The sequence below is a fragment of the Macaca mulatta genome, chromosome X (assembly GCF_049350105.2).
Source record: "Macaca mulatta isolate MMU2019108-1 chromosome X, T2T-MMU8v2.0, whole genome shotgun sequence".
In the NCBI taxonomy this organism is placed as follows: domain Eukaryota; kingdom Metazoa; phylum Chordata; class Mammalia; order Primates; family Cercopithecidae; genus Macaca; species Macaca mulatta.
This window is the reverse complement of record NC_133426.1, coordinates 31,557,518-31,583,929: the sequence shown is the minus strand read 5'-3', so window position 1 is coordinate 31,583,929 and position 26,412 is coordinate 31,557,518. Positions and strand designations below refer to the sequence as shown.

At 34.8% G+C, this 26,412-nt stretch overlaps 1 protein-coding gene across 10 annotated transcripts in view; it reads left to right on the top strand.

Annotated features, from left to right (window-relative positions):
- Positions 1–26,412, top strand: part of DMD (dystrophin) — a 2,157,177-nt gene that overhangs the window by 1,577,970 nt on the left and 552,795 nt on the right. For all 10 annotated transcript variants that reach the window (XM_077988314.1, XM_077988313.1, XM_028842274.2 and 7 more), the window contains one exon: positions 16,974–17,128. In XM_077988314.1, the coding sequence (XP_077844440.1) occupies positions 16,974–17,128 (155 nt within the window). The remainder of the gene's footprint in view (positions 1–16,973; positions 17,129–26,412) is intronic.

Sequence of the window (26,412 nt, the reverse complement as noted above, 5' to 3'; positions counted from 1 at the left end):
CACTCCAGCCTAGGCAACAGAGCAAGACTCCATCTCAAAAATAAAGAGAGAGAGAGAGAGAGAGAGTGTGGAGAGTAAATGGGGACGATAACAACCGATTCACAAAACAGAAATAAAATCGGAGATGTCATATGGAAGAAGTTTATCTTGAAAGCATGGTCAGAGTAGAAAGAAACAGCAAGAGGAGAGTCTTGATTTGGTGGAAAAACAGAATGCAGATGGCATAGAGTATCAACAATTAATTAGCAGGCCATTAAAGAGATGGCCATAACGTATTGATAATTGTTTTCTTTCACCCTTAATTTTTCTAAAACAAAAACATGAAGTCAGAAAGTAGTCAATTTTGTTAGCCACATGGCTTCATGGTTTAATTTTATCTTCTCTATGGACCTGGTACAACAATAAAGTTCTTTTGAGATAGAAAGACAGATGTTAGGCAAAAACATATAAGATTTTCATTCTAATCAAAATCTTTGCCAGTAGGCTATGACAGAATCCTATGAGAGATGATGCCATTTAGAACTTTCACAAGAGGCAAAAATAGTATGCCATTGGCACCTAAAACCGCCAACAGTGATCATCATAGGATTTATTTCATTTGGCAGATTCTTGGTTGAGTTCATAACCTGTTCCCTAGGCTTTTAAGATTGGTCCAAACTTGGCAATGGATTCTTTGGAAAAATTACTTCTTGATCATTTTAAACTTTCTTTTCCAGTGTCAAGAGAGATTTTCCCAGGCTGAGAGTTTTCATTTATTTCTTCCCCTTTCTGTTTTTGAAAGAAAAATTCCCTTTTTGTCGGCTTTGTGATTGCTTTTGTGTCAAATTCAGTATAAAAGCTTTTCAAACGTGACAGCATTAGCTGTTTTGTGCTTGGCTGAGCTGAGAGTACATGAATTCAATAGAGAAGTGAAATCTTGTTTGAGCCTGGCTGATTTGGCTATATAATATTTAAAACTATCTGAAGCAAGAAATTCAGTGATTTTCAAATTATTAAATAAACATTTCCAAGGCAGCAAAATCTCTGTGTTTTTGAAGGCATTCTTTAGGAAACTTGAAACACAGATATTCTATAATCACATAATTAATTTTAAAAGTTGAACTTATTGTATATAGTAACTAAGGTAGCTATTCGAGTATCTCAAATTATTTTACTAAAAAGGGAGACATTTTTCAAATATAGAAGTAGTGCTTTACATTTTGAGTGATTTGTGGAAGGATTGATGGTATCAGATATCTCATCCACCAAAAAAATATGTACAGTAGTGGAAACTGAATTTTTCTTGTATATATTTTGTGTATTTTTTGGAGTTGTACAATATTGAATCAGCAAATTGACCCACACTAGTAGTTTGAGGTTTGAGTTTCTGGTACAATAATGAAAAACATTATTAGAAATCTTCTTGCCAGGACCTACCATTTCTTCATGTATTTTCTTTATTCCCTTTTGTTCTCCACTAAAGTTTCTATGTGATTAAAGAGAAAAGATCAATAACCCAATAGTACTTTTCCTCCTAAAGTATGAACGAAACTATTAAACTTCTCAAAGCGTACAGAATGCTCTCTACATTGCTGATAGATCACAGGTAGTAATGGGCTAGCTTCCCCAGGTAACTATTATATTGTATAAATATTTAATGCAGAGTCACCAAGCCTTGAATAACTTATGCTTTGATTGTACCATATTTTCTCTAGTTTTCTTTTCACAATTTAACTTATCCCATGCTTGAAAATATAATGTGGTAACTCTGTAAATCTGCTCCTCAAAAAATTTTCAAAATCATCTTTTCTTTCTTTATTTCTTTTCTTTTTTTTTCTTTTTCTTTTTTTTCTATTTTTTAATCTTTTTTTTTTTTTTGAGATGGAGTCTTACTCTGTCACCCAGGCTGGAGTGCAGTGGCATGATCTTGGCTCACTGCAACCTCTTGTGATCAAGTGAGTCTCTCAGCATCCCAAGTAGATGGAACTACTCCACCACGGCACGCTCCACCATGCCCAACTATTTCTTGTGTTTTTAGTAGAGACAGGGTATCACTATGTTGGCCAGGCTGGTCTCAAACTCCTGACCTCGAGTGATCCGCCCACCTCAGCCTCCCAAAGTGCTGGGATACAGGCATGAGTCAACACGCCTGGCCCCAAATCACCTTTTCTGAACCCTGGGAATTAATCAAAGGCTGGCAACAATTTTTGAAATGCTGACCCTCAATAAAAATGGCAAAGTTTGAGACTTTTTAAGTTGGCCTTTCCCGTCACTTTCTCCCAGCTCCACGGTAGCCTTGAAAATCAGTAGCCTTGCAACCATAGTAGCTGTGAAAACTAGCAGCCTTTTAGCCACCAGAGAGTGTAGACCAGTATCGTAATTCTTCAAAAAGGCCAATTTTATTCCAAGAGCATTGCCACTATTTGACCTATCTTGCAGCTCCCTGGAATAAACCTATATACATGGCCTTGCCTTTATTTGGCCTGACTTAGAGATAACTTTCTAGGAAAAGCCCTAACTCCAGGGTGTTGGTCCAAATCAATTAGCAGCAATTCTTTAACATAACAGAATCCTAAGGCTGTGATACTAGTTGAGGTAAACATAGATCTGGAGAAAAACTTTCAATGAAGCTCTGGAGAATGAGATGTCCATAGGAGATTTTGGCAATCTCTGACATGTTCTTGCGCACTCTAGAAGCCCTTGTGCTTATCTTAACAAATAGAGAATATCAATAAAGGGATAGAAATTGTAAATAAGAACCCAGTGGAATATCTGGAGTTGGAAAGCACAATAACTGAAATTAAATTTTTCACTTGACATCAGATTCAAGCTGGCAAAAGAATCAGCAAACTTGAAAATAGGTAAATGGGATAATCCAATCCAAAGAAAAAAAAGAAAAAAAATTAAGGAAATACAGAAAGCAAAAACTGACTGAATTGAAGGGAGAATTAGGTAATTCAACAAAAATAGTTGGAGACTTCAACATCTCACTTTTAATAATAGATAAAACAACTAGGCAAATTAACAAGGAAATAGACACTTGAAAAAGACTATAAACTTACAAGACCTAACAGATATCTATACAACATTTCATCCAATAATAGCAGAATACTCATTCTTCTCAACTGTACATGAAATATTCTCTAGGGTAGGCCATATGCTAGGTCATAACATAAGTCTCACTACATTCAAAGGGATTAAAATCATACAATGCAGATTTTATGACCATAATGGAGTAAAATTAAAAATCAGTAACAGAAATAAATTTGGGAGTTCATAAATATGAGAAAATTATACAACACACCCTTAAATAGCCAATAGGCCAAAGAAGAAATAAAAAAATACAAAAATATCTTGAGATAAATGGAAATAAATATACAACATACCAAAACTTATGAGAGGAGGCTGAAGCAGTGCTTAGAGTGAAATGTATAACTATAAATACCTATATTTAAAAAGGAAAAAGATCTCAAATCAATAGCCTAAGCTTCTACCTTAAGAAACTAGAAAAAGAAGAGAAAAGTAAATCTACAGTAAGCAGCAGGAAGTAATAACAATTAGTGTGAAAAAAATCAAATAGAGGAAGAAAATATAATAGAAAAAATCAACAAAACCAAAATCTAGAAATTTTGTTATTTGAAAAGGTCAACAAAATTGACAAAGTTTTAGCTGATTGGTTAAGAAAGAAATGTTCAAATTATTAATCTTAGAGAAAAAGAGGGTGTGTTACTACCAACATTACAGAAATAAAAATAATTAAAAGAGGGTATTATGAACAACTAAGCAAACAAATAACCTGGATAGATCTATAACAAGAAATTGAATCGGTATGAAAAACTTCCCCCAGTGAAAGGCTCAGACCCAGAAGTCTTCACTGATGAATTCTACCAAACATATAAACAACTCTTCTAAAAAATAGAAGAGAAAGGAATACTTCCTAACCAGACAAAGATATCACAAGAAAACAAGCTACAGCAATATGCCTTATGAAAATAGACTTGAAAAGCCTCAAAAAATTATCAAACCTAATACAACAACATATTAACATGATTGCTGCCATAACCAGGTGAGATTTATCCCAGGAATATAAGGTTGGTTTGACATCCAAAATTTAATCAATGTATTATACCATAACAATAGAATAAAGGACAAAAAAATCATATGGTCATCACAATAATTATAGAAAATTCATGTGACAACGTACAAAACCCTTTCAAGCTTGAAAAATAGAGAACACTTAACAAATGAAGAATAGAGGGTATTTTAAATTGAATAGTGTCCCCCACTCCCAAAAGACATACTAAAAGCCTGAGCCCAGGTACCTGCAAATGTGACCTTATGTAGAAATAGAGTCTTTGCAGATGCAGTCAAGTTAAGATGGTATTTTTATAAGAAGAGGAAAAGAGGCATACACAGAGAGAAGAATGCCACATAAGGGCACTGACCACGGGAAAAACACCATATGATGTTACAGGTAGAGATTAAAGTGCTACAGTTCAAAGACAAGTAAAACTAATGATTAACAGCCATCATTAGAAGCAAGGAAGAGGCAAGGAAAAACTCTCCCCTACAGGTTTTAGCAGGAGTATGGCCTGCTGGAATCTTGATTTTGGATCTAGCCTCCAGAAGTCTGAGACAATGAGTTTTGTCTACCCAGCTACCTGGATTGTGACACTTAATTACAGAAGCCCTAGGAAACTAATACAGAAGAGGATTTCCTCAACCTGATAAAAGGCAACTACAAAAACTTCCCAGCTAATGTTATTGTGAAACACCGAATGCTTTCCCCTAAGATCAGGAAAAAGTGAAGGATGCCTGGTCTCACCACTTCTATTCAGTATTGCACTGGAAGTTCAGGCCACGGTAATCAGGCAAGAAAAATAAATAAAAGACATCCAAATTAGAAAGGAATAAGTAAAATTATCTCTACTTGCAGACAACATGACCTTGTAATTAGAAAATTCTAAAGAATCTATGAAAAATATTAGAAATAATAAAATAATTCAGCAAATTTGTAGGATACAAGATCAATATACAAAATGAATTATTTCATACATTAAAAATGAATAATCTAAAAGTGAAATTAAGAAAATATTTACAATGGCATCAAAAAGTTTTAAAAACTTAGGCATAAAAGAGATGCAAGACTTGTATACTGAAGAATACAAAGCATTGTTGAAAGAAATTAAAGATCAAAAAGAAAAATATCCCATGTTCTCAGATCAAAAGACTTAATATTATTAAGATATCAATATCCCCCCAATTGATCTACAGACTCTATGGAATCATTATCCAAATCACAACTAGCTTTTTTTTTTTTCAGAAATTGACAAGTGGATCCTACCATTTCTATTGAAATGCAAGGGATGTAGAATAGTCAAAACAACCTTGAGAAAAGAACAACATTGGAGGACTTAACTTTCCAATTTCAAAAACTACTACAAAGCTACAATTATTAAGAAAATGTGGTACTAGAATGTGAATAGACATATAGATCAATGAAATAGAATTGAAAGTTCAAAAGTAAACATTTGCTTTTATGGTCAACTGATTTTTGACAAGGGTACCAAGACAATTCAATGGAAAAAAATAGACTTTCAAAACCTGGTGCTAGAATAACTGGATATACACATGAAATATAATGAAATTTGGCCCTACCTCACACCATACACAAAAATTAGCTTAAATGTATCATAAAAGAAAACAAATACCCTGATTAAAATGGGCAAAACACTTAAACATTTCTCAAAAAAAGATATATATAAAATGCCAATGGGTTTGTGAAAAATGCTCAACATCCTAATCATTGGGGAAATGCATGTTACAATCGCAATGAGATATCACCTTACACCTGTTAGAATGACTGTTATAAAAAGAGAAGAATGATAACAAGTGTTGATCAAGGATGTGGAAAAAAAGTAACACTTGTATATCATTGGTGGGAATGTGTATTAGTACAACCATTATGGAAAACAGTATGGTAGCTCCTCAAAAAACTGAAAACAGAATTACCATAGGATCCAGCAATTCCACTTCTGGGTATATATCCAAAAGAATTTACACCAGTATGTCAAAGAGATATCTTCACTCCTGTGTTTATTGCAGCATTAGTCACAAAAGCCATGATATGGAATCAACTTAAGTTTCCATCAATGGATGGATCAATGGATAAAGAAAATGTGGTACATATACACAATGGAGTATTATTCAGCCTTAAATAAAGAAGAATATCCTTTTGTTTATGACAACATGGATGAACCTGGAGGGCATTATGCTAAATGAAATAAGCCAGGCACAGAAAGTCAAATACTGCATGATCTCACTTATGTGTGGAATCTGAAAAAGTCAAACTCACTGAAGTAAAGAGTAGAATGGTGGTTACCAGAGGCTGTGGATTTGGGGGTGGAAAACGGGGAGATGTTGATCAAAAGGGGTAAAAATTTTAGGAGGAATAACTTTTTGAGACTTTATGACACAACGTAGGGACCATAGTTAATAATATTGTATTGTATATTTCAAAATTGCTAAAATAATAGATTTTAAATGTTCTTGCTATAAAATATGATACCTATATGAGGTGATAGATATGTTAAATAGCTTGATATAATCATTCCACAATGTATACATATATCAAAACATACATTGTACCCCATAAAAGTATACAATTATTTGTCAGTTAAAGCAAAATAAAATTAAAAATAAAAAGTTTTAAAACTTCTGTAAAATAAATTTTATAATAAAATATTTTAATGAATCATGGAGCTAAACATATTAATAAGAATGAAAACTTTAAAACCCATATAAGAAAATGTAGAAATACAATGGATTATGCAATGTTTTCTTAGATATGACACCAAAAGCAAAAGTAACTGAAAAATACATAATTTGGACTTTAACAAAATTAAAACTTTTATACTGCAAGCAATATTGTAAAGAAAGTGAAAATACAATCCTTAGAATGCATAAAAATATTTGTAAATCATATATTTGATAAGATACTTGTATCAAGAATATGTAAAAACTCATAATTCAACAACAAAAAGGATAAATGACTTAATTACAAGTGGAAAAACAGTTTGAATAGGCATTTCTCCAAAGTAGATGTACAGATCTCCATAAGCACATGAAAAGATGGTTAACATCATTGATTATTTTTAAAATGCAAATGAAAACCACAATGAGATAGTACTTTTTACCCACTGGGATGGCTAATACAAAAAATACAGACAATAAAAAGTGTTGACAAGATAAAGTATACTTGGAATTTTCACATTACTGGTGGAAATGTAAAATGGTGAAACAACTTTGAAAAAAGTTTGAAAGTTCCTGGAAATATTTTTTTAATTTTTAATTTTTGTGGGTACACAGTAGGTATATATATTTATGGGATACAGGAGATATTTTGATACAGGCATACAATGTGTAACAGTCACATCAGGGTACATGGCATATCCCTCACCTCAAGCAATTATCTTTTCTGTTACAAACAATCTAATAATAATCATTTAGTTATTTTTAAATGCATAATAAATTTTTTCGACTGTAGTCATCCTCTTGTGCTACCAAATACTAGATCTTATTCGTTCTATCAAACTATATTTTTGTATTATATATTTCACTACACATTAACCATCCTCCCTTTCCCCCCACCACTACCCTTCCCAGTCTCCTGGAAATATTAAACATGAAGCTACCATATGACAGAACCATTCTACTCTCAAGTGTATGCCCAACAGAAATGAAAATACATATACACAGAAAACCTTTATACAGATGTTCAGAGCAGCATTATTTATAATAGCCAAAAAGTAGAACCAACTCAAATGTCCACCAGCTAATGAATAAATTTTAAAATGTCCTACATCCAAAAATGGAATATTATTTAGCAATAAAAAGAAATGAAATACTGATATGCACTGTAACATGGGTGAACCTCAAAAATATGCTAAGTGATAGAATCCAGTCACAAAAGACCCCAAATTGTATCAATACATTCATATAAAACATCCAGTAAAGACTGAAGGAAGAGGAGAATAGACAATAGAAAGGGATGGTTAATTGGTATGGGTTTCATTGGGGGCAAATAAAATGTTCTCAAATTAGATCATAATGATGGTTGCACAACCCTGAATATATGAAAAACCAGAAAATTATGCACTTTAAGTGGGTGAATTTTATGGTATGTTAAAAAGTATATCTGCATGCCATTGACTACAGATCTTTTCTTATTTTTTCAAGTTTATGAACACAGTTTTAGAAACATAGTCTCCATTTTTCTCTTTCATGAAACTGCTTGCCAGCTATAGAAATGAAAAAATAGCCATGTCTGTGGAACATAACTGCTACCTAGATGGGAGCCTCCATCACACAATGGATAGGGAGCTATTTTCTTTTATGGTCAAGATAGGCAGGTTCTGTCCTATACAATATATTCTGAGATGTTACCTGTAGCTCAGAAAAACAGGGATATTGTTGCTCTAAACATTCCTCAACATTTATACGGCTTCCTATTTATTAATAAGAGAACCTATTCTTTATGTGTCGTTATGCTAGTTTATTCTGGCCCTGGTCCTGGTCCAGGACTAACTGGAGGTATTAGAATGGCCCTACTCTATGTGAAACAAGGTCATATCTCAATAGGTATGTCAGTCAGCATAGGCCAAGCTACAGTAATAAGCAATCTCAAATCTAGAGGCTTAATAGTCTATATTTTACTCATGTTACATGTTCGTTGTAGATTGATGAGAGTGTTCTACTTAGCTTAGTCACTCGGGGACCATGGCTGATGTTATCTCCATCTTGGTACATCCTTTCATGATCATAGAGGCAAGGAACATGGTTCTTGAACCTTCTGCCTAGAAGTGACAAGTAGACAAAACCAGTCACATGGCCATTCCTGAGTTCAGTGGGGATGCCGATGTATAATCTTCTGGCATGAAAAGGCACTGGATATTTGAGAACAGTAATGCAGTCTACCACAATATGCTCATGGGGTTTGAAAAGGAGCTGAAAAATGCCATTTTCTGGGGTTCTGTCCTCTGGCATTGTTTCTGGAATCATTTCCACCCATCCATTTCTACACTCTCTCAACCGACTTTTCTCAGATGCCTGGGGTAGCTAGGTGATTTGTTAATTACAACATTGCTTAAGCCTTTTAATAAAGTCAGCAAATTAAAGAGAGAGCCCAGATAAAGAGAATGCTTTCAAAAATGTCATAATGAAATTAAGGTAACGAAGCACTTAGAGACCTCTCCTCCCTTCTTTTTGTATAAAACTTATTCCAAAGAAGCTGGAAGAGAAATGGGGCCTGAAAGTAAAGAGGGGAAAAATATATTGTATGCCATTAGTTTAATTATAAAAATTCATTACATGAAGCCATGTAAGACAGAAAATAATGGAACTCTAATGGGTTGGCCGATAACACATTTACTAGTCTGCTCTCAGCTCGTAGTCATTGTTGAAAGGACAAAAAAGTAACGGCGTTGGTATGTAGTCTTCAAAGCTATTGTAAAGATTAATCATTTTCAGTAAGCTGGAAAATGAGGGCCATTTTCTTAAATAGTATGCCCTGTATAGAGTGTTACCTTCTGAAACAGAGTTGTTTGGTAATGTCAGAGGTTTAATAGATGAGTCTTGAAGTTAATGGTGAGAGGCTTTTACTTTTGAAATGGCTTTCTTACAGCTATTTTAACATTTCTATTATAAATCCATAACAAAGTTTTATAGGTCGTTTTAATTCACACAAGGAAGGAAGAAATTGTGCTTCTCTTTTCCCAATAAGGATTTATAGAACATTAATTTATTTTTGGGACCAAATTGTTTAGAGATTTTCAAAAATAAACAAAATATGTATTTTTCTGCTATCTTTTTTTTTGGAAATGCCTTACTTTATTATACATAGTAATTTTCCAATCATGCTATAATCATCAAGATTATTTTATATTCTTCAAAGCTCAGTTAAAATAAACCCAATCCTTTTCCTTCAATTTCTTTATATGGATGCGTAACTTCTTTAACTGAATTGAAATGAAAACTGAATTGAGAGTCCAGAAACCTGCATTTTTATGATGACTCTTTCACTGACTAGCTATGTCACCTTGAACAAGTCACTTAACCTTTCAGAGCATTTATATTCTCGTGTGGACAATTATGGAATTGCTCAAAAAGGAAGAAGATACCAAAAGATGAAAGTGAATATTTAGGTAGGGGTCATATCCTTCAGGGCCTTGTAATGCAAAGAAAGAGGTTGGGACTTTGTCTTGTAGGTAATAGCACCAATTGAAGAGAAATGAGGTTCTATTTGCATTACAAAAAGATCATTTAAGCAGTTGTATGTAGATGGAAGGGTGGTTTGACAGTGGAGGGAGGGAGCCAATAAAAAAGATTATTTTAGTACCTGAGCAAGAGATGATAGGGACATAAATTAAGGTAGTGTCAATGGAAGTAGAAGATTTGGATATAAGTTAAAAAAAAAAAAAAACTTATGATACAACTACCCTGGGGATACATTCCCTGCCTCCTGCTCCAGTTGAGGACCAACATATAATCAGATTGATCCAGAGACAGAATTTTGGAGAACATTAATATTTAAAGGACAGGCAAAAAAAAAAAAAAAAAAAAATCCTTGAAAACGAAGAGAATACAGAGGTGACGGACCCAAAGAGTGGAAGCCAAGAAAGCAGAGAACTTCAAGAAGAGAATAGTCAGCAGCACCAGTTGCTGCAAATAAATCAAGTAAATAAGAACGTAAATCTTTCCATAGGCATTGGCTTTTGGTAACTGAATCAGTTAACTATCTTCACAAATGTGAGTGGCATATAGCAATAAGCCCATATTGCCTTTCATGAGTTTACAGCTTGGGTGGGGTGGCACTTCTTCATGCTGCAGGTTGATTGGGGTCGCTCTGCTCCATATGTCACTCATTCTCCTCCTGAGATGAGTAGGCTAGCCCAGAGCATGTTTGTCTTAAGGTAATGGAGAAGTGCAAAATGGATAGCCACACTGCATAAATACATTTCAAGCCTCTGCTTGTGTTACTTCTATTAATATCCCACTGGGATTAGGCAAAGCAAGTCACATGACCAAGCTCAATGTCAAGGGCATGCTGTCTTTTGTAGGAAGAACTTCAAAGTTACTTAGCAAAGGGCATGGATACAGGGAGAGGTAAAGAATTGGGGCCAATAATTCAATTTGCCATAGTGACTTCTGTCAGAATAGTTTTAGTGGAACGACAATGGCAGAAACCTGATTTTCATGAACTGGAGAGTGGCAGGAATGTAATCAAGTTGAGATAATGGGTGAATATCTGCCTTCTAAAGAGTGTGACTGTGGAAGGAAAGAAAATGATAGAGTGCAGAATATTGTTGTTGTTGTTTAAAGATGAGAGAGACACTCATGCTTGAAGTCTCTAGAGAAGGACCTCACAGAGAGGCAAGAAGTTGGAACACACAAAGAGAGAGGGAGTATGTGGAGGAGGATCCCAGAATAGATGGGTGCCCAGATGGTGAAATCAACTTCCAATAACAGAAAAGTCGCCTCTTCCTCTGAGACTAGAGAGAAGGATGCAAGATGTAAAGTCTGATATTTCATGAAATATATGTTTGATATATTCAATTTCCCCTGTGGAACTGTAGGTAGGGTCATTTACTGTGAGATTTCTTTCAGTTCACGTTGTCAGGAATTAGTCTATAAACCACATTAGGTATTTCAAACAGAGGAAATTCAATACAGAGGACTGGCTGCTCCACAAGAATGAAGGAGCCGACAAACCCAACAGAAGACAGTGAGGCAACCCGGAGTTTAGTAACTTCAGGAAACTATTACCACCTCAAGGTTTGGGAAACCAACAAGTTTTACCAAAGCCCAGAAACCAGAACCATCGGGTGCTAATTCAACCACTATAAGGTCTGCACAGAAGGTACTGGAATTACAGAGGGAGCAGCTGTCCAGTGGGAAATGGAGACATAAAGGAGATACTGCCAAGACAAAGAGAGAAGGGGGATAATTCTCTTGTTTCACCCTTTCTCATGCTCTTCTATCTCCCACTAGTGTGTTTCATGACTTAACCTAATTAGAAGTCAGCTAGCAAGAAATCCCAGGAAATTCTGAGCTCCTATGGGAGTTAGTACATCTCAATACTGAGTGGAGTAGGAAATGGGTAGAGAATGGATCTAAGAGCAAACGACCTCTTAGTGGTTAGCTAACAGAGCTAAATTTTTCCATGAATCCCTTGGTTCATGAATGTAAATACAGTATCCAAGGAAAAATAACAAGTCCAACATGTAGAACTTTGTTCATAAACATATTAGGATCCTGTTTTATAATTTTCCAAGCAATTGCTTGATTTTGATACCTCAGGACAAGCCGGAGGCATGGGCAGAGCAAGTAACCCCATCCTAGTTTACAGATGACAAAACTGGCATTTACAAGGTTAGTGACTTCCTTAAGATCAAACTGCAAAACAATGGACAAGCAAAACTTCCTGGGAAGATGCCCTTTCATTACTCTGCACTGCCTTTTTTGAAGTTCCTTTGAGACACACTCATTAAAAATTTAAATAATAGTTCACCTGGAACAAACATTTATTTTACTTGTAGGTGAATATCACAAAACACATTTTAAAAGCAAATTTAACCAATATTCAACCTTAAAATTTTAATGATAGAGCTTTGCACTCACTTTTATCTTCCAAGTTAAAGGGAGAATTTTAGAGTTGCAGCATTTCTAGACAATGTCTATAAAACAGTGAGCTACTTGCTTTGTGTTCAGAAGGGGCTCACACTGTGGGGAATATAGTTTGACTCATTAAAATTAGTAGTAGATGTACTAGCAGTAGTGATGATGATGATGATAATGATGATGATGTTGATGATGCTGATGATTAATATTTATGTAATCCTTCGGGCATGCCAGGCACCTTTGTAAATGTTCTCCCTGAATTCTCTAAGTTAACCCATACAATCATATTTCCACATAAATATTGTTAATATTCCCATTTAGCAAAGGAGGAAACTGAGGCACAGAAAAGATATTTAACTTTCCCATTTGCCATATAACTACTAAGTGATCACGCCAGGATTCAAACCTAGCAGGCTCATTGTATTGCTCAGGCTTTTAGCTACTCTTTCACTTCCTCTTCTCTTTTCTACCATGTAGGGTCAATATCACTAAAATAAGTTCTTACAAAGAAAAAAAAAAGAGAGAGAAGATAAAGTAGAAAAAAATACTTGAAATTCTTGAAATTAATTCAGGTTGTCTCATAGTTCACAATCACTTTTTCTGCCTAAAATACTGTGAATATATATCAAGCACATATTGCAGTAGTAGCATAATGGGTTTGAATATGAAAAATTTCTTTCCTGGTTGGGGAACCAACCTTTTGGGGATTTAGCATTTTATATTCTTCATAGAAAATACACACACATACACATACACACACACACATACACAAAGGCAATCTTTTTTTATAAGCTAGTGCTCACAGTATTTTAAATTTCTTCACACACCGTGATCACCACACAAGCAATTCCCTGTGGTGTACACCATTGTAAATGGAATTCAGAAAGAGAAAAGGGAGTGTGTGAAGTCTATTGTAGTTTTGAATTTACACTCCTTCTGAGGTCTGGAGTTATCCCCATAGTAAATTTCACAGCGGTAGGCAAAACCGGTCAAGGTCATGGTTCCTAGTGTGAATGACACTTGGGTAAAGCCCAAGATGGGCGGGCAGAATATTACTGTAGGAGAAAGGGAAAACATTCTGTTGTGGGGAATGTCTTTAAGAAGGGAGAAAAGAGAAAGGCTACCTTTGAGAACCTTTGTGTTTATATAAGGGCCTGAGCCCCCTCAATGTCAGTCAAGATCAGTGGGAGTTTTACTTTTTAATCCTACATCCTCACAAAACCTGGGCAGCATTCAGTGAGGGTTAGCACTCAGTCAGGATTTCCTTAGGTATAACAGTCCTAACTTTCTCTGTGAATACAATTTTGCAGAAAAATATATGGCACGCGTATTTCTGCCTTTCAAGCATTAAAGTTCATCAAAAAGCTCTGGTCTGACATCAAGACTCACTCTTTACTACCTTGTTTAGTAGGAAATCTCTCATTTAACTCTAGCTTGCTATTTCTTTCAGAGATTTTGGAAAATTCCAGGATAGGTTATTCATAATTTTAGGCATTTTTATGATCTATTGATTATGTTTTTAGATTCATTAGCACCTTCTGCATTTTATGTTTTTTAATTTTAACAGCTTTTTTGAAGTGTAATTGATATACAAAAACTGCATACAATTATATGGGCTAGAACATATGCACATAACCATGAAACCATCCAAATAGTATAACCTCTTATATCTAGACTTTTCAAATAAGAACCTATGAGTGATGGGTGGCTTCCAAGGTTATTTAACTTGCTTGAGTAAAATAAATGATTTTAATTATATATTTACTAAAAATTTTGTTTTTATTTTGTATTCCTGAGCTTATACATATATGCTCTGATATTGGTCCATCGTAAGTATTTTGTTAACAATTCACTCTTTTATAAAAGGAATTCACTTGAAAAAAAGGTAACCAAGTTATTGTTCTCAGTTTTGTGGATGTTTATGCTATTAATTAGAGATTTAATAGATGAGAGATAATAAGCTCTTCTTTTAAAATGCAAATAGCACCCTCTGGATAGTAAGGGCCAATTACATGTTCTTTTGTATCTTGGAATACATTACTTTTATCACTTTAGGTTTGGCTTAAGTGAGGAGGAGAAGGGAAGAAGTGGTAATTTTGTACCCTAGGAAATTTCTAGAAAAGGCAAGCCTTTGGCAAAAGTTCCCTAAGAAGGGCTTTCAAATAGTGTGAGGATCTGAAAAGTGGAAAATAGAAACTGCAGTGCTTGATAAAAGGAGTATGGAAGAAAAGGCAGGCATTCCACGAGGATAAATGTTAATTGTTTTGTAAGAGCAGCAACTATGTTCTGTGCCTTTAGACACTGTCCTCTGCTTTCATAGCAAAAGTCAGTGATATTGTCATTAGCTTCTTGGTAATAGTTTGGTAATCTGGATCTATTTGCTATATGCAGTAAATACTATTATTTAGTTTGATTCTAGGATGTTTTAGTTAACTGAGAAATTACCTTATATATAGATTGTATATGTTTAATAGGAGTTCAACCAAACACGCTGAAATTATGCTGAGAATACTGTTTGATTTTTATTCTGTACATATCATACTATCACAAAAGAACAAATATTAAAAACAAAAATGATTTTTCTCCTCAGAAGCATTATTTTCAATTTCTTCCATTTTGTGTTCAGCTCATGATTACGTATTCTTAGAGATAAAAAAACACAGTGTAGTTAAAAATTGTGTTCTGTTTTTTACACAAGAAAATTGTGTTCTTTTTACAGTGATTACTGTGTGCATTTGCTCTATATTGTACCATCGGAATGGTGTATTATGTTCTTTTAATGTCCCTGAATTAAACATTGACATTGTTTCTCTTTTTTTTTCTCTTGAGATGGAGTTTTGCTCTGTCACCCAGGCTGGAGTGCAGTGGTGCAATCTTGGCTCACTGCAACTTCTGCCACCTGGATTCAAGCAATTCTCTGCCTCAGCCTCCTGAGTAGCTGGGATTACAGGAGCCTGCCACCATGCCCAGCTAATTTTTACATTTTTAGTAGAGACGGTGTTTCACCATCTTGGCCAGACTGGTCTCGAACTCCTGATCTCATGATCCACCCACCTTGGCCTCCCTAAGTGCTGGGATTACAGGCATGAGCCACTGCACCCGGCCTGTTTCTCATTTTTTTACTGCTTTGGTTAATGAAGATTTTAAGTCATATAGTGTATTGATCTTCTTTTGAAGATTGTATTAGGCTAAAGTACCAAAAGTGAGATTACTGAGTCAATGGGAATAAGCATTTGTATGTCACTTGGTATCTATTGCCAAATTGTCCTAATAGATACTGTCCCCAGCAGTAACACATGAATGTGCTAGTTTTACTGGTCTTTTAAGCTTTGGATTTTATTTTTTGTTAATTTAATTGGTGTCCAATTGTACCTTTTCAATACTCTCTTTTTCTATTACTTGAAAGTTAACTTTTTTCTTTTTAAATAAAATCATCCTACTCTTTCTCTTGTTTCAACTACCTGTTCCTGTTCCTCTGTCTATTTATCAATGACTTAACCCATTGTATTAAATTTGATATAACTATCTTAACAATTAGTATTATCTTAATGCTTAGAAGCCTCCTCTCTGCACTTGCAGAAATGTTTAATAGAAATTTCAGGTTGATATGCTTCGAGACAAACCCTACCATTAATCGACTTCTTTCTTTGAAATATGTTTCAAGTGATTAGATAGCAAGTTTGAAAACACTGAATTACCAAAGACAAACAACGAAGAAAATGTAGGTGATTTGGTTTAGCAAGATTCTTATATTTTGACGTTTATTCCAATTTTAAAGTAGGATATTCTAAAAGTATTTTGATCCTTCAAAAAGTTCGTAACTAGAATAACAGTACTATTCTTCTGTTGTTCAGTATTTTCTGTATGCACGTTTAGTTGAACGCCAGTAGATGGCACTAATTACATAAACGACTCAACAAGTTAATGAAGAGGAAAAGAAATGTATGAGATTTTTTTTTTGGTTGAAATGTTGTTATATGTTACATAGTCAACAATTATATATGAGCTTATTTTTGTAGTTTTTTTCTCTTGTGATAAAACAATTAAGCCCACTTTATTGCCAATTAATTGCTACTAAGTTGAAATAATTGATACTGGTTGTTGCTCAAGATGCTGCATGTGAAAAGTTTGTCCTGAAAGGTGGGTTACCTTATACTGTCATGACTGACTAAATCAACATGGTAGGTTAAAAGCAATCTAATATACGTATTCTGACCTGAGGATTCAGAAGCTGTTTACGAAGTATTTTAAGACACTCCCACTGGAGATTTCAGAAAAAAACTGACATTCGTTCTCTTTCTCATAAAAATCTATAGCAGTTGGCCAAAGACCTCCGCCAGTGGCAGATAAATGTAGATGTGGCAAATGACTTGGCCCTGAAACTTCTCCGGGATTATTCTGCAGATGATACCAGAAAAGTCCACATGATAACAGAGAATATCAATGCCTCTTGGGGAAGCATTCATAAAAGGTATGAATTACATTATTTCTAAAACTACTCTTGGCTATAATAATGGGGTGGTGAAACTGTATGGAACATGAAGATTTGTTTTTCCAATCCAGCTAAACTGGAGCTTGGGAGGGTTCAAGATGATAAATACCAACTAAACTCACTGACTTGGCTCAGACTTCTATTTTAAAAATGAGGAACATAAGATCTCATTTGCCCATTGTCACAAAAGTAGTGACATAACCAACAGATTAAACAAAAAGCAAAATACTGATTTATAGCTAGAAGAGCCATTTATCAGTCTACTTTGAGAACTCTATCCAAAGTCCAAAGAATTATCTTTCTATCTTATCATGGCACACACTGCCTTACCTGTTATTTGATAAATAAGTCACTTTGGGATTCTTGATGGAGTTATAGCTGTCCATGGTATCATCCTCGTGTCTCACTCCACACACCCAATGGGAAAATTTGTGGAGGGTAATATGACTCATCACTTCATTTCCCATTATATATCTATGGAAATTAACAGCTCTTATAGACAGTATCTCCTCAAACTAAGCTTTGTACCCTTATTATACCTCTCTTGATCTCTAGTGCTTTTTTCACTAGCATTTATTCCAATTATAAATAAAAATATAAAATTATGAAACTAATTGTTAAATATTTGTCCTTTAAATTAATCTGAATGCCATGAGGACAGAGATTTTGTCTTTCCTATGTGATATATCCCCAGATCCTGAACCACGTGATATAAAAATTGGGAGCTAGTAAATGTTTTTTGAATGATGATTCCCTTTGCAGAATGTACAATTACCTTGTGCCAGCTGAAAAAATAGTACCTGTACAACATGAGGAAGACCATGGTGAAAAATAATTGAGTTCCAAAATATGACATCAATTACTGAAAAAATAAGCTCAGTGATTTTTAACGAGAAGTAAAAGCCACCATTGGGGCCAAAACAGATTTTGAACTAAGAGCAGGAAGTCTTAGGAGAAATGAGATAATGATATATAGAAATTAAGAGACCAACTAAATTTTGAAACTAAGCTAGACATTAGACAGTAAAAACTCCTATGAAGCTGAATTTAAGCTAGTGACCCTGGAGAATAGAACAACTCTAATCCTGAATTCCAGACAGTAAGTGTATAGATGGAAAAGAACATGGAAAAGAAGATTCAACCTAAAGTTGGAAAGTTTTAATTGGAGCCCTATGAAAAAGACCCCGATGGAGAAAGGGCAAACTTGAATATGGAACTGATATTTGGAAATTTTCTCATAGTAACTACTTTTTCTCAATAGCAAGACTTGGACTTTCTTCTCAAAATACAGATCTTGTATGTGTTCAATTAAACAGGGACAGATTAGGTTCAGGAAGAATTATTCACATGGAATCAATTGGTATCAGAGAGTCAACCATTAGATCTTAGTGGGAAATATCTGCTTTCCAAAGAGAAGCCTTTTTGGAAAAGTCAATTAAAGTCAGAGATTAATTTGATGAGTTTAGGGAATATAAACTAAGGAGCCAAGAAAAAAGCTTGCTCATGGTATGAAACTAGAGCTTCAGGACACTGGTCTATTCTATCTGTACTACTCTTTCTGACAGACCCCTCTCTTCATTCTCATGCTCCTTGATGGCCCAAGCAACTCTTTCAGTTTTTAAAAAATTGTTTTATTAAGGTCTTTGGATTCTTCATGGGAATGACTTCCAGTTGATATTTTTTGGCTTGTTTCCAAAAAGCTATCAGCTAAGGAATGCATATAGTTACTTCCCCTGTGGGTAAAGTAAATTAGAATTTTAGAAACCAACTCACATTTTTGGCCTGTAGAGAATCTGCAATTCACCAAGCTACTTCTGACTCATGTCTATAAAGTTCTTCCCTGTTCTTTTCTCACTTCACATGTACCCTGTACAAGAATTCATCCACTTGTATAGTTTCAGTCTGTTGATGACTATCCATCTATAATTCCAGCTGAGAATGATCTTTTGAGTTTTAGACATATAGAGATCACTGCTTTCTTTCTATGTTAATGTCCCACAGGAACTTCACATTGAAGAGGTCCAAAGCTAAACTCATCTTTGCCTTCTTCCAATCTCTTTCTCCAAATGCAACCTACTTCTGTTGTCCTTGTCTTAGTCCTTTTTGTGCTTCCATAACAGAATACCACAGACTGGGTAATTTATAATGAACAGGGATTTGTTAGCTCATATTTCTGGAGGCTGGGAAGTCCAAGATCAAGGAGCTGGAATCTGGTAAGGGCCTTCTTGTTGTGTCATGATTCCATGATGGAAGGTGGAAGAACAAAAGAGAGAAAAAATGGGACCAAACTTGCCTTATATGAAACTCACTCCGACAATAATGATGCTAATCTGTTCATGAGGGCAGAACCTTCATGTCCTAATCACGTCTTAAAGATCACACTTACTACTGTTGCAATGGCAATTAAATTTTACCATAAGTTTGGGAAGGGACAAACACTATACCATAGCATTCTGCCCCTTTTTCCCCAAAATTCACGTTCTTCTCAATGACAAAATACATTCATTTCATCCCCAAAGCCCCCAAAGTCTTAACTCATTTCAGCATAAACTCAAAAGTCCAATCTAATATAAATTAGATATAGGTGAGACTCAAGGCACAATTCATCTTGACTCAAATTCCCCTCCATCTCTGAGCCTGCAAAATCAAATCAAGTTCATCCCCTCACCCCCTACCCTTCCCAGCATCACGTAACCACCAATCACAGAAAGTTTTATTGATAGTCCTGCTCTAGATTATCTTTGTCTATGTTCACTTTAGCTATTTATCCTAGTGTTCCATTATTGGAACACTGAGCATGTGGGAGTTATTTATATTCTACTGTTCAAGGTCATCATCAAGGTCTGATTGCAAAAATTCAAAAAATTACAACCTTAGGCATAAATGGGTTAAGCAGTTTAGAGTACATTTATAATAATTATTTACTACACTACTTCAAAAAACTTATTGCCTCTATTTGTAAATAGTGTTGTCTCTACACAGGGGTTTGTTGTCATGCATTTGCTTGTTTCTGCCTGATTTTTTTCTATTTATACATTTTCTTTTTTATTTTTATTTTTATTTTTTAACTTTTAAGTTCAGGGGTACATGTGCAAGTTTGCTACATAGGTAAACTTGTGTCATGGGGGTTTGTTGTGTGGATTGTTTCATCACCTAGGTATTAATCTTGGTACCCATTAGTTACTTTTCCTGATCCTCTCACTCCTCCCACCCTCCACACTCCAATAGTCCCTAGCGTGTGTTGTTCCCCTCTATATGTCCATATGTTCTCATCATTTAGCTCCCACTTATAAGTGAGAACATGGGGTATTTGGTTTTCTGTTCCTGTGTTAGTTTGATAAGGACAATTGGCCTCCAGCTCCATCCATGTCCCTGCAAAGGACATGATCTCATTCTTTTTTATGGCTGCATAGTAATCCATGGTATTTCTGTTGGTCTCAAAAACTACAACTATGACAGGATGGCACTTTCACTTTTGTTGTTATATTAAACTCATCTTAAAAAGGAAAGATTAATAATATCAATATTTGGGTTATGGAGAAAAAGTATCTCATATCTTTGAAAAAGTTCTGTAACTACAGCTTTTTTGGTAGGAGGGATTCTGTGGAAAGCATTCTGATTGCATCATTTCTCATAGTTCAGATTAGACACCATTTTACTATGAAACACTTATGTATTGACTGCACTGAGACTTTCAGTCATATGGAGAAACCTAGGCAAAATTTTTATATACTTGGAAGAATATTTAAATTAGTAATAAAATCTTTAGTTTTAAACTGTTGAATGTTAAATAAGATATAAAATGTACTTGAAAGAAATTTACTTTGATATCAGTCACTGCCATGTTGTAGTTTCAAGACATAATAAAAAAGTAAACTAATGTTTATATTTTGCTGTTTAAGTTTATTAATATATCAGATGAGTCTTCAAATTCTACAGTGGCTTTTGATAGGATCATTTTTATTTGTCATCTTACATAGAATAAATATAAATAGCCATTTATGCTTAAAAGGAACGAATCTATTTATGGAAAAAAAGAGAAGCCTGCTTCTCAACTAAATTTTACAGTTTAGAAACCCAGATCTGAACATAGATTATTGTTGTGACCTATGTAGGAAAATATTTTGTTTTCCTTATCATATTCTTTATAGAGTCCATGTTAACATATAAAGCCAGAAATGTGAGCCTCTGCAAGTTCATTTCTTTGTCTTCAATTTCTGTGAATAGATATGAATTTGTGAATAAGATAATATTAGATGTGATATTACAAATTATTGTGAGAAGCCTCTAAGGATTAGATTTCAAGGACTGCCATCTGGCTGATGACTTTATGATGACACTGTCATGAGATTTCATTTCCTTATTTCTATTCCAGGATCACCCTTTAAACAAGAAATAAGCATTAACTCTGAATTGTCTGTTTGTAGCTGTATGAGGGCTTCCACAACTACCAACTAGCCAGGTACAAACTCATCAAGCAGAGACAGTCCTTGCATCAGAGGATTAAACATGCCTAGAAGTTCCTTAGCTAAGCTCTCTGATACTAAAAAATCCCTCTAGGTTCTAAGAAAGATTCAGCATATACATGTGTGTACATGTATGTGTGTACACATGTGCATATATATGTATATACATGCATATATGTGTGTATGCATATGCACGCATATACATACAAACACATTTTCTTCCATAAAATAACATCTCAGTATTCTCTGTTCTTCCTAATGTTTTATATTTTAATGATCAAAATTAATAGTTGATCATCTAAAAAAATTTTGACCTGTTTTCTCCATCTTTGACAACCTTGAAGGCACTTGTAAGTCGCTCTTTGCTTCTCTATTCCTAGGTCCTTTTTCCTCTTCACTTCATTGAAACAAGAAAAGAGAAAACAATTGAACCCTATTTTGTGTGCAGCAAGGAGCTACTCTGGTTAAGCACTAGATCTCTTTTACATTCTCTAACATGTTGTTTTAGTAATTATTCTACTTTCTTTTTCTGGGATATTCGATTTCTTCTTTCTTTTTGCTCCTCCCCTTTAGCAGGCCAACATACTCAAGTCTCCCTCATCCTAAAAGAACTTTTTTAGTATATCATTTTCTTTCTATCCAGCTGGGCTTGCTTCTCCTTACTATATCGTTTATTAAGCAGTGGTTGACATTACTGTTTCCTGTTCTTTAGCTACTAGTTATATTTTGACCCACTCCAGTCTCACTTCCCCAGCACCACCACTTTATGAAAACAAGGACTTACTAAGATCATCAATGACTTTGTAATAGCTGATTAGTGTATTTTAATTCATCCATCTACTTGACTACATTTTAACATTGATCCTGTTGGTCAACTCTGCTAGTCAAAACTTTATCCTCCTTGCTTCCCAGAACAATGTTATCTTGAAACAATCTCTTATTTCTTTAATCACATAATAATTGTGAGGTGCTTGGCACAATGCCTAGCACGTAGTAAGAACTCAGTAAAATATCATCTGCCATCAACATCATAAAAATTAATTTACTTACTCAACAAATACTTTTGTATGAAGTATGTGCTATGTAGGCCCAGCAGTTGGTACTTGGTATAGAGCAATGAAAAGCCCTACCCTCGTAAAGCTTATATTCTGGGAAGCAGAAGTTGGGAGACAGACACTGACAAATAAAAATTAAATACATGATGTGTCAGATGGTCATACATGCAATGTGGAAGAATAAAGAGGAAAACAAGTGGAGAGAGAGAGAGAGAGAGAGAGGTGGAAGAGGAGTGCTGCCATGAAAATGTGGTAATCAAAAAAGGTCTTACTGAAAAGGTGGCACTTAAGCAAATTCTAAAGGACCTGAGGATGTGGGCCATATGTATAATTGGGGGTAAAAAAGTAGTCCAGGAGGGTCCTAATAGGTGAAAATGCCCCAAAGCCGAAATATTGTTGGTATGTTGAAGGAACCTTAAAAGGGAGATCAGTTAGGCAGAAAAGGATCAAGTGAGCAGGAAGGTAGTTGACAATAAATTTAGAGGGGTAACCGGCATCTGATTATATTGGCCTTTTAGGCCTATGGGCTTTAGTTTTTAATCTGAATGAGGTGGGAGTTATTGGAGGGTTTTGAATGGAGGAATGGCTTGTTTTGTCTTGTCTGACTCCTCTGTTATAATAGACTAAACAGAAGTAGTGAGACCATTAGGAAACTGTTGTCATAATTCAGTCAAGAGATGACTGTGGTTGGGATCAGAACGGGAGAGGTGAATGTGGTGAGGAGTGGTTGGATTCTCCTATATTTTGAGTACAGAGCACAAAAGATTTTATAATGGAATAAATGTAGGTACGAGAGAAAGAGAAGAGTCAAGAAGACTCAAGAGTTTTTAGCCTAAGCAACTGAAAGATGAGGTTATCTTTTACTGAGATGGGGAAGGCTCCAGGAGTAACATATTTTGGGAGGAAGATGTGGATATGTTACATTTGAAATGCCTATTATACATCTAGGAGGAGATGTGTGTAGTAGATAGCTGGATATACAAATCTGAAGTTATGGGGAGTAGCTCAAGATACAAAGTTGGGAATTGTAACAATGATCAGTGCAAGTTCTCTTTCCTCAATGCAATTTTAAATGTTGATGTTCCATTCTTAATTCTCTCTCTTCTTTCTCTCTACACATTTTGAGTAGCTTTGTCTGTTGGCTTCAGCTAACATTAAGACTCCTCAGTGTCAACTTCCGTCTTACACTCTTTTCCTAATTTCCAGAACTGTACTTTCAGCCATCTACCCTACATTACCACCTGCATATGCTACAGGCTCCAAAATGTGTCAAATAGAATGCATTATCTTGCCCCTAAAACAAAGTTAAATTTTCTGTGTTTTCAGTGTGGTGTGATTGCCTAATTTAATTGTCTCTACAACTAGAAATCTAAGAATAACCTTCTACCTTTCTCTTGATCTCTCTTTCCCAATCTATTGACACATGTATTAAATTGGCTTCCAAATTCTGTGAATTCTACTTCAAAAATTGCTCTAGAAACAATTGTCTCTCTTTATCCCTATTGTCACCTCATCCTAAAGCCTCTTCATCCTTCGTAGATTTCTGGGAGATTGTAACGAACTTTTCTCTGTTCTGCCAGTTATCAAGTCTTTACACTCATTTGACATTCACACCAGCCTTGGATCTGTCTCCCTTCAAATGAATCTTCTTGCTTCCCTTTGATTCCAGTGCTCTTTTTTTTCCCTCCTGAGACTTGATGCATGATATTTACATGTATGACATATTTCCAAAAGCATTCTCAAATATTTCTGAAAGTAAAAACAAATAAAAAAGTAAAACATTTTCCTGGGAAGAAAAGCAAATAGTGTTATATGTTTTTGCTTGTTCATTTGTTTGTTTATTTAGGAGAGGGACAAGCATTTGAACTTCATAAAATTCTTATATGCTGTATCTACAAATACTGTCCCTTGGCAATACAATTTTAGAGTTCCTTTTCTGGAACTACTTGAGGACTGTTTTATGATCCTCAGCAGACTGTTATATTATTTTATAGCCATACCTTGTATTTGCTGAGTAATTGTACTCAATAATTGTTTGTAAATTGAATGAAACAATTCATCAGATGTTGAGCACTGAATGGCTTTGGATTATTTCCAAAAATTTAAAGGATAAAGATTTGCTGCCTTCAAAGCTATGTACAAAAATATGATAGAATGCTAGCAGGATATTTGTTTAAAATACAACCTTTATTACATTGGGGGCTGCTCATAATATATATGTGGCACATTTTATTTAAAATATTAAAGTTCCTGGCTGGACATGTACCCATAATCCCAGCCTTTGGGAGGCCGAGGTGGGGGTGGGAGGATCACTAGAGGCCAAGAGTTTGAGACCAGCCTGGGCAACATAGTGAGATACCATTTCTACAAAACATAAAAAAAAGCCAAGTTTGTAGTCCCAGCTACTTGGGAAGCTGAGGCAAGAGGATTTCTTGAACCTAGGAGTTCAGTTCAAGGCTGCAGTGAGCTATGATCATGCCAGTGTACTCCAGCCTGGGTGACATAGTGAGACTCCATCTCTTAAAATTAAATTAAATTTAAAGCTACAAATGACCCCAAAGCCACCAGTTCAACCCTCTCAATTTTGAATACCCTATTTTAAATCCCTCTTATGCAAAATATACCTTCTAGTCCATTTTAAGGACTGAGAGGATTTGGTATATTAAAAAATTCAATCCATTATCAACTGCTTTAGGTACACTTAGCAGTATGAGAAAGTGTCTTTCTGCTCTTTAAAAGAGAGTTGTATGTATAGTTATAAGACAATCCCATTTTTATATTGCTGAGACCCAAATCTTCCCAACTGATTATGAAGCATAAGAATTCTTCGGAGGTTGAAGTGAGCTGAGATTGTGCCACTGCACTACAGCCTGGGTGACAGAGCAAGACTCTGTCTCAAAAATTAAAAAAAATTCTCTCCATTCTACAATAGGATAATATAACATCTATTACGTGAAATCTTGGGGCTCTGGGCCAGGGAGTGTCATGATCCATATGGATCTAAAAGGTTCATAGTGGTAACAGCCTGCTTCATTTTATGTCATCTCCTTTCAAGTAATTAGAATGTTTCTAGCTTGCAGGGATTGCACACAAAGGGAGACATTTGGAACCATGTCACTGGTGATTTACTGGTGTGGAAAATTACCTGGTGATGTAGCCAAGTAGCCATTTTCATTCTAACCCAGTCCTACAGTCCTGAACTGGGCTGATCCAACACACCAAAATATATGCTTAGAAATACTCCTATGTATCAGTTTTCCCAGGAAAAACAATAGTATTATAGAAAACTTACCATTGTTTCCTAATAAAAAAAATTATAGGATACCAACAGACTGTTTTTTGTTCATAAATTTAATATTACAGTATCAAATATTAAAACGAATGGGAGAAAGTTTTTCTTATTCGGTTTAATTGAACCATTAATGTTAGCTATAATACCCATTATGTTACTTTTCAATTATATTTTTATTTTTTATTTTATTTCTATCTATATCATTCTCAGAAAGACTTCTTTAAAACATTCAATAAAAATAGAATTTAGGTAGATTTATTTTTAGAAAGTTGAGTTGTTTTGATAAATGAATACAGTCATCACTTGACTTAATTTTTATCTGTACAATTCTAGAAATCTTATAGTTTTGGGATCCTTTGGCTTTATTCAGTATATAATAGGGATCTGTTTCCTTTCTATAAATCATTAATTCAAATGATTTCTTATATTAAAAATGTTTGGACATATAGG